The sequence below is a fragment of the Capricornis sumatraensis genome, chromosome 10, assembly GCF_032405125.1.
Source record: "Capricornis sumatraensis isolate serow.1 chromosome 10, serow.2, whole genome shotgun sequence".
NCBI lineage: Eukaryota > Metazoa > Chordata > Mammalia > Artiodactyla > Bovidae > Capricornis > Capricornis sumatraensis.
In genome coordinates this window covers 51725796-51740484 of record NC_091078.1, presented here as the reverse complement: position 1 = coordinate 51740484, position 14689 = coordinate 51725796, and the positions used below count along the sequence as shown (strand labels likewise).

At 35.8% G+C, this 14689-nt stretch overlaps 1 protein-coding gene across 1 annotated transcript in view; it reads right to left on the bottom strand.

The window, feature by feature from the left end:
- Positions 1 to 14689, bottom strand: part of STT3B (STT3 oligosaccharyltransferase complex catalytic subunit B) — a 99810-nt gene that overhangs the window by 35941 nt on the left and 49180 nt on the right. Inside the window, exons 2-3 of the mRNA XM_068981627.1 lie at positions 12407 to 12515; positions 8524 to 8811 (exon numbers count right to left, since the gene is read on the bottom strand). Coding sequence (XP_068837728.1) covers positions 8524 to 8811; positions 12407 to 12515 — 397 coding nt within the window. The remainder of the gene's footprint in view (positions 1 to 8523; positions 8812 to 12406; positions 12516 to 14689) is intronic.

Genomic DNA, 14689 nt, shown 5'->3' with positions numbered 1-14689 from the left:
TAAATATACTCAATGGTGAAAGACTGAAGTTTTTCCTCTCTGACCAGGAAGAAGACAAAGATGCCTATTTTCACCACCTCTATTCAACACAGTACTTAAGTCCTACCCAGAGCAATTAGACAAGAAAAATAAATAAAAGGAATCCAAATTGGTTGGAAAGAAGTAAAATCACCCTCGTTCACAGATATGATCTCATATGAAAAAAGCTCCCCCATACAAAACCTGCTAGAGCTAATAAATGAACTCAGCAAAACAGCAAGATACAAGTCAACACAGAAAAAATAAATAAACCCCACTGCATTTCTATATACTAACCAATAGCAATGCAAGAAGGATATTACAAAAAATTTCCAACAGCATCAAAAAGAATAAAATCAAACTAAAGAAGTAAAGACTTGCATGATAAAAACTGTAAAACACTGTTTAAAGAAAACAGAAATGGAAACACCCCATGATTATTCATGGACTGGAAGATGACAATACTACCCAAAGTAATCTACAGAGTCAATACGATCCATATCAAAACTCGATGATTTTTTTTCCAGAAGTAAAAACCCACCCTAAAATTCATATGGAAACTCAAAGGACCCCTAGTAGCCAAAGGAATCCTGAAAAAGAACAAAGAGGACAAACACCTCCCGATTTTAAAACTTACTCCACAGCTAAAGAAATCAGTGTGGTGTTGGCATGAAGACGCATATATACTGAGAGGTCAATGGAACAAAATAAAAAACTCACAGACCTTTGTATATGTGGTCAATTGATTTTCAATAAGGGCGCCAAGTGTTTTCAATGGGGAACCACAGTCCCTTCAGTACACAGTGCTGAGCAAACTGGACATCAGTGTGCAAAATAATGAAGTTGGACCCTTACCAGCATATACAAAAACTAACTCAAACAGACCTACTGCTAGTGGGAACGTAAAATAGTACAGTTGCTACAGAAAACAATATAGTGTCTTCTCAAAAAACTGCAATAGGACTCACCCATGACCCAGCAATTTCACTTCTGGGTATATACCCAAAATAACTGAAAGCAAGGTCTGTAAGAGATATTTGTATACCCATGTTAGCTAAAACATGGAGGCAACCAAACTGTCCATCGACGAATGGATAAACAAAAGGTGGTATATAGATACAACGGAATATTATTTTCAGCCATAAAAAAGGAAATTCTGACATATGCCACAGCATAGATGAATCTTGAGGACATTACACTAAGTGAAATAAGCAAGCCAGCCACAAAGAGACAAAAATGTACAATTTCACTTATATGAAATACTTAGGAGCTGTCAAAATCATAGAGACAGAAAGGAGAATGGTGGTGGGTCAGGGGCTGGGGAAGATTAAAATGGGCAGTTATGGAACACGATGGCGATGGACGGTGGTGACGACTGTATAACATTATAAATCTACTGAATGCTAAACACTACTGAACTCTACATTTACAAATAGTTAAGATAGTATATTTTATGTTACATATATTTTATCACAATTTAAAAACACACACAAAAAACCCAAAGCAACCACCATGAGATACCACTTCATACCAACAGTCAAGTAAAACAAATGAAAAAAACTAGGGCGGGGGGGGGAGTTTTGGTGAGGATCAGGAGAAATTAAAATCCTCATACACTACCAGTGGAAATGTAAAAGGGGGAAACCACTGTGGGAAATAGTCTGGCAAATCCCCCAATTCCACTCTTACATTACATGGAAGAGAAATGAAAATATATGTATGTCCACACAAAAACGAGTACACATGTGCACTGGCAGTATTACCCCTAATAGTTAATACTTGAAAACAACTCAATGTCCATCAGCTAATGGATTTTAAACATGTGGTATATATACAATGGGTTGAAAGGGAAAGTGTTACTTCCTCAATCATGTCCAACTCTTTTGAGACCCTATGGACTGTAGCCTGCCAGGCCCCTCTGTCTATGGAATTCTCCAGGCAAGAATACTGGCGTGGGTTGCCATTCCCTTCTCCAGAGGATCTTCCTAACCTGGGGATCAAACCCAGGTCTCCCGTATTGGAGGCAGATTCTTTACCATCTGAGCCATCAGGGAAGCCATACAATACAATACAATGCAATGCAATGGGTTATTCAACCACAAAAAAGAAATACTGATACATGTCAAAAATACCAAAGATTATGCTAAGTGAATGCACTGTTTATGTGGATTTTACCTACGTGAAATGTCCAGAATAATAAGTCTTCAAACAGAAATTAAAAAATAAGGAATGGGGAGGTTTAAGATTTCCTTAGGGGGTATAAAATGTTCTGCAAGTAAACAGAGGATACCAAAAGCCACTGAACTGTGTACGCGAGACAGCAAAAGAGACACACATGTTTTTAGAACGGACTTTTGGACTCTGTGGGAGAGGGAGAGGGTGGGATGATTTGGGAGCATGGCATTGAAACATGCATACTATCATGTAAGAAACAAATCGCCAGTCTAGGTTTGATACAGGATACAGGATGCTTGGGGCTGGTGCACGGGGATGATCCAGAGAGATGATATGGGGTAGGAGGTGGGAGGGGGGTTCAGGATTGGGAACTCATACACCTGTGGCGGATTCATGTCAATGTATGGCAAAACCAATACAGTGTTGTAAAGCAAAATTTAAAAAAAAAAAAAAAAAAAAGGTTGAAAGTGAATTTATGTCATGAATTTTGTCTCAATTTCTTAAATTTTTAAATGATGAAAGGTAATTAACATGCCAGTTAAGGCACTACTGCAATGGTTCAGACTCATGCTATTTTTTAAAAGAATAAAAAAACTATTTAAACAGTAACACTTTTGCATTTCATAAAGCATGAAAAAATTTTAAACTATGACAAAATGCAAATGATAGTAATACCTGGGTGATGGTTTCTTTAGTTTTCTATGTTTTTAAATTCCCAACAGATAAAAAGTTTCAAACATACAGAAGAGTAGAGAATAGCCATCCTGACTTCCAAATGCAAATAAAACATATTTGCTCTAGATGATCTTATTAAAAAAAAGTTTTTAACATACATAGTTGAACCTCCCCCTTCGTACTTCCTTAGTATCACTCACCCATACTTAAGAGTAACCACTATCATAAAGTTGGTATATATGATGGATAAATGCCATATTTTTATACTTTCATTATAAGTAAGTATAAACTGACAATATACAATATAGTCTGTACTACTTAAAATTACTGTATGTATTCTACCTCAATTTATTTTTCCACTTGGATTATACTATCAAGATCCAGTCATACATATTGTCAAAATATATACTTAATATATGTTAAATACTATGTATTGGTTAAAAGACCTCAAAAGATATAGCATACATGTAATAAAAGTACCAGGAGAGGAGAGAAAGAATATTTGAAACAATAACTGATAATTTCCCCTAAATAAAGTCAGAAACCAAACTACAGATTCAGAAAGCTCAAATGTTAAGCAATAAATAAGAACCGACCACAACTAGGCATATCTTTTCAAACTACAGAAAATCAATAATGAAAAAACCCTAAAAGAAGCCAGAGGTAAAGACACCTTACCTCTAGAAGGACAAGGATAACGATCACATGACCTCTATTCAGAAATCAGGCAAGCAAGACGAGATTAGAGTGAAATATGTAAGAACTGAGAAAGGAAAAAAAGAAAAAATAATCTAGAAATTTGGGCCTGGTGAAATTATGTTTCAAGACTTTCTCAGATAAATGAAAATTGAGGAAATTTGTTGACAGCAGACTTGTCTTGCAATAAAAGCTATAAGTTCTTTAACAAGAAGGAAAACAACATAGATCTGAATCTAAAGAAAGGAATAGCATCAAAGTCAGAATAAGTGAAGGGAAATTAAAAACTTTTAGTTTTCTTATTCTTAATTGATTCAACATATAAGTGTATTGAAAATAATAATACCAACAATGTAATCTATTATGTATGTATTACATACGAAAGTAATGACAGTAATGATAAAAGGATTATTTTGTTACTATAAAGTACTCACACTGCCTATAAAGTGGTACACGCAGAGTTCAGATATATTGCAGGTTTAGTTCCAGACCACTACAATAAACTGAATATTGTAGTAAAGCCAGTCATACAAATTTGTTTCCCAAGGAATATAAAAGATATGTTTACACTAAGCTGGAGTCTATTATGAGCTGTTGTTTAGTTGCTAAGTCATGTTTCTTTTGCTATCCCCATGTACTGTAGCCCACCAGGCTCCTCTGTCCATGGGATTTCCCACACAAGAACACTGGAGTGGGTTGCCATTTTCCTTCTTCAGGGGATCTTCCCGACCCAGGGGTCAAACCTGCAACTCCTGCACTGGCAGGTGGATTCTTTAGCACTGAGCCACCTGGAAAGTCCCCAATATTAAGAGTACATTATGTTTACTAAAACAACACATAATCCTTTAAAGAATACTTTATTGCTAAAAAATGCTAACCATCATCTGAACCTTTAGGGAGTTATAATCATTTAGCCAGGGTAGCATCAAAAATCTGATTACAGATCACTATAACAAATATAATAATGAAAAAGTTTGAAATATTGTGAGAAAAACCAAAATATGACAGACATGAAGTGAACAAATGTCTAGTGCTGACAGACTCACTTGATGCAGGGTTGCCACAAACCTTCAATTTGTAAAAATGCAGTATTTGTGAAGTGCATTAAAACGAGGTATGCCTGTATAGTATTCTTTGAAAGTGAACTTCAATCAGCTGTGTATGTCTGCTGCAAACTCTATGGCAACCACTATAAACAGTTTAAAAAAGCATAACTGATGTGCCAGAAAGAGAGAAAGCAGAACACAAGAAATGCACAGTTCAAACCACAAAAGGCAGAAAAAGAACAGAGAAGAAGAGTACCAAACAGAAAACAGTAACATGTGTGGTAAATATTAAACCAATTATAGTCAAGAATCACTTTGAACGTCAATGGTCTAAATGCACAAATTAAAAAACAAATTGTCAGGGTGCATCAAAAACCAAGACCCAACTATATGTTGTCTACAAGAAACCCACTTTGAATATAAAGATACAGGGCCTCACCTGGTTGCCCAGTGGTTAAAAATTCACCTGTCAATGCAGGGGACATAGGTTCGACCCCTGGTTTGGGAACTAAGATCCCACTGAACCCAAGTGGCACGACTACTGAAGCCTGCCTGTCCTGGATCTCGTGCTCTGCAAGAAGTCCACGCACAACTAAAGAAAGCTCATATGCAGCAATGAAGAGTACTGTGTGCCACAACGGAGATCCAGTGCAGCCAGAAATAAATAACTTTTTTAAAGATTTAAAAAAATTTGAAGTATATATAAAGATACTTATATGCAGAGCACATCATGCAAAATGTTGGGCTGAATGAAGCACAAGCTGGAATCAAGATTGCCAGGAGAAATATCACTAACCTCAGATATGCGGATGACACCACCCTTATAGCAGAAAGCAAAGAACTAAAGAGCCTCTTGATGAAAGGGAAAGAGGAGAGTGAAAAAGCTGGCTTAAAACTCAACATTCAAAAAATGAAGATCATGGGATCCAGTCCCATCACTTCATGGCAAATAGATGGGAAAACAATGGAAACAGTGACAGACTTTATTTTCTTAGGCTCCAAAATCACTGCAGATGGTGACTGCAGCCATGAAATTAAGACATTTGCTCCGTGGAAGAAAAGCTATGACCAATCTAGACAGCATATTAGAAAGCAGAGACATTACTTTGCTGACAAAGGTCCATCTAGTCAAAGCTATGGTTTTTCCAGTAGTCATTATGGATGTGAGAGTTGGACTATAAAGAAAGCTGAGCACCAAAGAATTGATGCTTTTGAACTGTGGTGTTGGAGAAGATTCTTGAGAGTCCACTGGACTGCAAGGAGATCAAACCAGTCAATCCTAAAGGAAATCAGTCCTAAATATTCATTAGAAAAAATGATGCTGAAGCTGAAGCTCCAATCCTTTGGGCCACCTGATGCAAAGAACTGACTCATTAGAAAAGACCCTGATGCTGGGTAAGATTGAAGGCAGGAGGAGAAGGGGACGACAGAGGACAAGATGGTTGGATGGCATCACCAACTCAATAGACATGAATTTGAGCAAGCTCTGGGAGTTGGTGATGGACAGGGAGGCCTGGTATACTGCAGCCCATGGTGTTGCAAAGAGTTGGTCATGACTGAGTGAACTGAACTGATAAAGATACATATAATAAAGCCGACCTCAAAGCAAGGAAAGCTATCAGAGATCAAGAAGTGCATTATATAATGAAAAAGGGATTAATTCTCAAAGACAGCAAAACAATCCTTCAAGTGTACATGTCTAACAACAGAGTGTCAAACTACATGAGGAAAAACTGATAAGAGCCACAAGCATAAATGGGTAAATCCACTATCATAATTGGAGACTTAAAACCCTTCTCTCAGACAGATGGATCTAGCAGGTAGAAAATCAGTAAGGATAAAGCTAAAACTCAACACCACCACCAATCAACTGGATACTGGCTATGGTGGACATCTAAAGACAAATTCATCCAGTAATAGAAGAATACATATTCTTCTCAAGTCAGCATGGAATATTCACCAAGATAAACAACATCTGGGCCATAAAACACATCGTAATAAATTTAATAGAATAAAAGTCATATAATATGTATTCTCAGCCCACAATGAAATCAAACAAAAAATCACTAATAGAAAAATAACTAGAAAGTCTCAAAATATATGGAGGTTAAACATACTTTTAAATAAGCACATTCAAAAGTGAAAACCTCAAGAGAAATTTCAAAATAGTGCTAAATAAAAATGAAAACAACTGATCAAAATTTATAGGATGCAGCAAAAAGCAGTGCTAGTATGGACATTTATAGCACTGAATGTAAACAATAGAAAAGATAGATCTAAGACAATTATCTAAGTTTCCGCCTTAGGAACCTAGAAAAAGAAGGGCAATTTAAATCCAAAGTAAGCAGAATTAAGAACCAGGGCAGAAATCAATGAAATTGAAAACAGGAAATTTATAAAGAAAAATCAATAAAACCAAAAACTGGTTCTTTGAAAGCTGAACAAAAATCAATAAACCTCTAGGCCAGGCTAATAACAAAAAAAGAAGACACAAATACTAATATTGGAAATGGAAGAAGGAACATCACTACAGATCCCATGGACATTCATTGAAAGGATAATGAAGAAATACAATGAACTCTATGTCCAAAAACCTGATAACCTAAACGAAATGAACCAATTTCTTGAAAGAAAATATCTGCTAATGCTCAAACAAAAAGAAACAGAAAATCTGACTAGATCTCTATCTATTAAAGAAATGGAATAAATAAATAATTAATAACATTCCAAAACAGAAAGCACCAGGCCAAGGGAGAGTTCACTCGTGAATTCTACCAAATGATTAAAAAAGAATAAATAAAAATGACAACAATTCTCTGCAATCTCTTTCTGGAAACAGAAGCAGAGGAAATACTTCCTAACTCATTCTACAAGGCCAGTACTGAACCAATAGTAAAACCAAAAACATTACAAGAAAAGAAAACTATAGACCATTATCTCTCTCATTAGATACAAAATCCTCAACAAGATATTAGGAAATCAAGTCTAACAAGATATTTTAAGAATTATATAGCATGACCAAGTGAGATTATCCCAAGTATGAAATACTGGTTCAACATTTGAAAATAATGTATTCATGACATCAAAAAGTCAAAGAATTTACATATAGTTACAACTATGTGTAACTATAATTGACCCTTGAACAAGGCAGAGGTTGCAGCAGTGACTACCTCCTTGGCATAAGAAAATCCACATATAACTTTTTAGTAGGGCCCTTATATATATAATCCTTGGGTCCAGATCTATGGATTCAACCAAATTGTGAAGTACTGTAGTATGTATGTAATAGAAAACAATATATATATATATATATATAAATGGATCTGCACAGTTCAAACCTGTGTTGTTCAAGGATCAATCATGTATCAGTAGAGAAAAAGCATTTGACAAAATCCAACATCCACTCATGATAAACTCTCTCAACAAACTAAAGTGTATCTTCTTCAACCTGATAAGATCTATCAAAAAAACCTATAACCAACATGTTTAATAGTGAAAAACTCAAAGCTTTCCCACTAAGAAAAGGAACAAGGCGAGGATCATCTTAGTACACCTCTTCAACATCATACTGGAAGTACTAGTTAATACAGCAAGACAAAAAAAAGAAACAGAAGGTATACAGACAGGGAAAGAAGAAATAACTTGACAACAGTAAAATAATGCAAATTTCACACACAGAATTCAACATCCTAAGCCAGTGAACCACACTTCAACTTTCTTAAGTAATTTTAACCTCTGTCCCCACTAGTAAAGAAACAAAAAAATCAACAGCTTACTTTCTGATAGCCTCTTTTATTAGAGCTGTGACTTATTTGTTATGAACAGTAACAGTTTTCTGCATGCAACTATAATGACAACTTTCAGTAGAAAGTTCATGGGTATTAATGATAACAAAACATCAAGTGTTACTTACCCACAAGTAATATGTGAACTGAAGTGCAAAAATAGCGATGCCTTCATTATCAAAGGACCCAGCTACTGACCGAGAAATGTAGCCTGGCACAATGGCAATGAAGCAAGCGGCTAACAGCCCTGCACCTTGGTTCCACAGTTCTCTGGTAAGCAGAAAAGTAGATATAGACGTAAGGCCGCTGAAAGTTGGTGCAAGGAACACACATACATCTCTGATGTGAACTGTTATGTTCAACGTATTTAAAATCCAATGGATAAGGCCAGCTGTTATCATTAACCCTGGGTAAACCTATGGGAAAAAAAAAAGGAAAATTTAATTACAAATATAAGGAGGTAGCTGAAAACACTAAGCTCTTTATTATTAAATAATTAGGTTGAGAATAAGCTCGCACAACAGTTTGCCTTCTTTACATACTACAAAATTAAATGTTCTTTTTCAACTGGACACAAAAGATTCTCCTATGTAGAAATACATATTTAAGCAAAAGAAGAAAGATCAGACTGAATGAAGTATTAAAAGTAAAGATGTTTAATGATGGAACACTGGGTAACTTTATAATTGTCCCCACTAACTCTATCTTTCACTATAAACAGGACTCTAACACATCCTTAAGTATGAGGTTTTAACAATTTTGCCCATACTTGTGTTTAAGGGATTGAGAAACAAACAGAAGATGAAAAAAATTTATGTGCAGTTATTATTTTAAGTGATATTTATAAATGATTTCTTCCTCCCTTCAAAGTCAAGATCTGGAAAGTGAACAATTCTAGCTAGGAAAAGAAGGACTAGTTAGTGAATTCAAATATAATATTTTGGAACTCCTCGAAGGTTGACATTTTTACACTTCTTAAAATACTTAACAATGGAAAGCAAATCAACTAGAATAGGCCCAGTTAACAGCTGTACTCCAACCTCTCCCCAAAGGAGGAACATGAAACATTTAAGATTCAACGAACAATAAACAGGACATTAATTCTGAGCTATTTGTGATTAAACTGTGTATTTACACAGCTCTTCCATACATGGGATTTTCCAGGCAAAAGTGCTGGAGTAGGGTGCCATTGCCTTCTCCGTTTCATCCTTAGCTACATCCTAAAAGATTTTTTCTTTCTCCATCACTGAAACTACAAAGAATGTTATAAATTTACTTCCTGAACCATACTATTTGCAAACTGTCCACGGTCTTTAAACCCACTCTGCTTTTTCTCCATAGCACTTATCACCATTTCACATAGTATTTATTTTACTTATTTACTTACTGTCTATTAAGTAAATACCCTTGGGGACTTTCCTGGTGATCCAGTGATTAAGAGTTCGCACTTCCAATGCAGGAAGCATGGGTTCAATCCCTGGTAGGGCAACTAAGATCCCACATGCTGCACAGCACGTCCAAAAATAAATAAATAAATAAACACTCTCACAGAATACAAGCTCCAGGATAACATGAAAAATTTCCCCAGCATCCAAATAATAATGATAGGCATAAAATAGATGCACAATATCTATTGAACGCATGGAAGGAGAGTGAGGTAAGGAAAGGGGAAAAAGTATGGCAATCATCACCATTCTTAAAAATTAAAATGTCATTCCATTACATATACAATACCAGGTCCCAAGTAAATAGTTTTACTGACAATATTTTTTTCAATGGAAATAAATCTGAAAATATCTAAATATGGTAGATTGAACTGACATACAAAATAATACATAGAAGTATTAGATGAAAAGATCAAGGTATTCTAGACAGACAAAACCACTCAACAACAAAAAAGGCATGTTTAACCTTAAAAGAAAGAGAACCCGGAAGGGAATCCTTCAGGTTCTAAACATAAAGAAGCATTTCAAACTAGGCACTGATACCACGGAAGTCTTAAAAACAAACAAACAAAAAAAAACACTCGAGGCCCTAATATATACTTTAGGTACTTGAGGTGGTTGGGAGATAGTTATTGCTCACCACTGAGATTAAAAAAAAGGCCTAATTCCCAGCACAAACCCAGGGCCTGTTTATGAAACTAGATGAATTCTACCCATCCATCAAATGAAACAGTAAGCAACTTCTGCCTTACTTCCAAACCTTTAAACAGAAACAAGAAATAACTCATTCACCACATGGGTGAGTATGGGTTTCACATTTATACATGCAAGCTCAGTCACTAAGTCATGTCCGACTCTTTGCAACCCCATAGACTGTAGCCAACCAGGCTCCTCTGTTCATGGGATTCTTCAGGCAAGAACACTGGAGTGGGTTCCCATTTGCTTCTCCAGGGGACCTTCCTGACCCAGGGATCCAACCTGTATCTCCTATACTGGCAGGAGGGTTCTTTACCACTGAGTCAGCAGGGAAGCCCTCTCCACATTTAAAACAACTTCACATATAAGAAATGTAGACTGAGAAACAACCTCTAAAAACAGTCCTAAACTTCTGAGGACTCCAGCAAAAGGAAGTGAAAAAGATTATTGTAAGGATGGTTCCAAATACCAGGACACTAGGAATCTCAGAAAACCAGCCTTCACTGAGGCTGAATTCAAGATAAAAAGTTATAAACATACCAGGAAACAAACTATAGTAATCAAAGATTAGTACAATAAAATATATGACAGCATTCACACCACAAGCAGTACAGATAATAGTCATTTACCGCACCTTTCACCATTCAATACCTTTCTATCAACCTCAGAGGCTATCATGACTATTCTTCTGTATCATTATTCCTATTTACAAAGATAAAAAGATGTCCCAGATTTTATAAATATAACATCTCACTATCATGGAGAACATATATTCCTTCCAAATGAAGAGGGAACATTTATAAAACCTGGCTATATCTTGGGGCCACAAATCATGACTCAATAAATTTCAAAGGATTAAAATTATAGAATTTGTTTTCTAACATTAATATATTTGAAGTAAAAAGCAAAATAAGATGATGAGGAAATTCTCTTATGTTTAAAAGTTAAATACAGTCCTAAGAAACTCATGAATCAGAGAAAATTATAACAGAAATTAAAATACATTTTGACTTGAATGATAATGAAAACACTACATATCCAAACTTAAGCAATGTAGCTCAAACAGTAATCATGAGGCAATTTGAAGCTTCAAAACAAATACATTAGTAACAAAGAAAAGTTGAAAATTATTGAGCAAACTCTATCAGGAAACTAGATAACAACATCAAACTCAAGAAAGTAGGAGGAAGGAAACAAACGGAAGGTAACACAAGACAAATATTTAATAATCAACAAAGTTTAATGGGTTAAAGAATCTACTAAAATTGATAAACCTCTAACAAAAGTGACCAAGGAAAAAATATTAAATGTATATGTTTCTCCAGTAGGTGCCTTGTCTTTCATTTTCTCTCAAACCATTCTCCTTACATCCCAAATCCTAAAAACATTTTCCTTTCTATCATCCTTTGGATATTATAATTTCCCATAAATTATGAACAATACCTAATCCACCTGGAGTAATTTGAGACAGATTTAGGACCTGGAAAATTAGAATTATCTGACTGTTCTACATTTTTATTTCCTTCCAAAATGTTTTTTTTTTCAATAAAGCTTCTATAGAACAAAACAAAAGCACAAGTAACCTGAATTTAAGAGTGTGACAAGAGCTTCTCCTCCTAACCTTCACCACCTGTCAGAAATAATGGCTAGTATGAGATTACCCCAAAACAGGCTGGGGGGTGGGGGTGTGTGAAGAAGAGTATCAAGAAAAGAGATTTAACAAATTAAATAACAGATAATTAGCCACAGAAAACGTATCAGTTAACTATAAAAAAAACTTTTAAGAACTGCCATCACCTTAGTGATGAATGATTTACTCAAATCACTGAAAATATTTAAGATTAACATGAATAACTGCATTTATACTTACAGTACCACCTACTATTCTTCCTAGTGGATACCATGCTCTTTCATCAAACCAATTTAAAAATTCATAAAACCCATGAGACGCAAGATGATGTGTTGATCTATAGTTAAACCTAGAGAAAATAGGAAAAAAAGAAATGTTATAAAACTTGGTTTACTAGAAAGAAATAGCTCTAGCTTTCTAATACTATAGTTTATATTTAACTCTTTATATATAAATCTATGGCTATATATCTTTCATAACAATTTTCCTCAAACCTGAACAATAGATTATTTTCTAAGAAATTGGCTTATACCTCTAAAAATAACTAAAAACAAAGCCCATTCTCCCCCCAAAAAACAAGTCTACAAAACTAGTAATGATCAAATTAACATTTGGCCATTGCTTGGGGTACAGATGGTACATAGCTATGCATCTGAACAAAAAATGTGACGGTACATAAAATTTACCAAATCTTCAAAGATGTCAATGACTCTCAAAAGATTAAAAACCACTAACAGAATACAGCACCAAAATGAAGCTTGTACATTCAATTTAATTGCTTTCAATTCCTGCTTATTTAACTTATATGCAGAATACAGCATGCAAAATGCTTGGCTGGATGAATCACAAGCCGGAATCAAGATTGCCAGGAGAAGGATCAACAACTTCAGATACGCAGATGACACCACTCTAAAGGAAGAAGAGGAACTAAAAGTCTCTTGATGAGGGTGAAAGAGGAGAGTGGAAAAAGCTGGCTTAAAACTCTACATTCAAAAAACTAACATCGTGGCATATGGCCCCATGGCAAACAAAAGGGGGGGAAAGTGATTACAGTGACGGATTTTATTTTCTCGGGCTCCAAAATAACTGTGGATGGTGACTGCAGTCACAAAATTAAAAGATGCAAGCCTGCTCCTTGGAAGGAAAGCTATGACAAATCAGGTATTAGAGACAGTACTTTATCAACAAAGGTCTGTATGGTCAACGCTATGGTTTTTCCAGATAGTCAGGTACGAATGTATATGAGAACTGAATCATAAAGAAGGCTGAGCACCAAAGAATTGGTGCTTTGATTTGTGGTGCTGGAGAAGACTCTTGAGAGTTTCTTGGGATCAAATCAGTCAATACTAAAGGAAATTAACCCTGAATATTTATTGGAAGAACAGACGTTGAAGCTCCAATTCCTTGGCCACCTGATGTGAAGAACTGACTCACTGGGAAAGACCTTGCTGCTGGGAAAGACTGAAAGCAAAAGGAGAAAGGCGGCAGAGGATGAGATGGTTACATAGCATCACCAAATCAATGCACATGAATGTGAGTAAATTCCAGGAGATGGTGAAAGACAGGGAAGCCTGGCGTGCTGCAGTCCACAGGGTTGCAAAGAGCTGGACACCAGTTAGCGACTGAACAACTCTAAAAATCACAGAAATAAAGAGTTAAGTTATAAATAACCATGGGAGATGAACTGTAACTGTACTGTAGAATAAGAACATGACCTTAACGAATGAGAATTTTGATCAATGAAAGACAAAATAACAAATAGGAAGAAATGAGATGGAAGAAGCCACAGTCCAAACTACAACCTGAAGTAACTGTAAACTATGGTGTGTGTGTGTGTACATGTGTGCATGCTTGGGTGTTGGAAGGGGGAGAGCTGAAGAGGCAATATTCAGGATGGTTCATGTTTAATATAAAGTTGCTGAGGGTGTGAGAGAGGCAAGAGAAAATCCTGCATCAACCTCAGGGTAATGAGCAACAGGAACTGCTAGGCAGGTGGATCCCCTTAGACGACCACTGCCAAGCAAGGAAGTGGGCCTCATGGGTATCTCCAACACACATAGCCAAGTAATTCAAAGAGTGGAACAATGCTTTCCAGATCAATAGGAAATCCTCATATCCAAAATCAGCTTGCTATATCCTTCCCAAACAGCAAGTCATGACTTTCCAACGCATGATCACTAGAAACAAAATGCTGTAATATTTTAAGACAGACTTGATCTAATACAAAATAAGCACACATCCAAAAATCAAACATGAGAAAAATAAGCAATATGAAAACTAAGCATCGAAATCAACCGACGAAATAAATAACTTCAGAAGTAAGATAAGCCACACAGGCTGAAAGGGAGGTTTAGAGTACAAGTTTTAGAATCATACTGCCTGGGTTTGGATATCCTGTTTCCACACTTACTAGCTATGTGACCTTGGCTAGACCATTCTGTGGTCTAGTTTCTTCCTCTGTAAAGAAGGAATAACAATTGTACCCATGTCAATAAGGTCGCTTTGATAAATAAACAATATAAT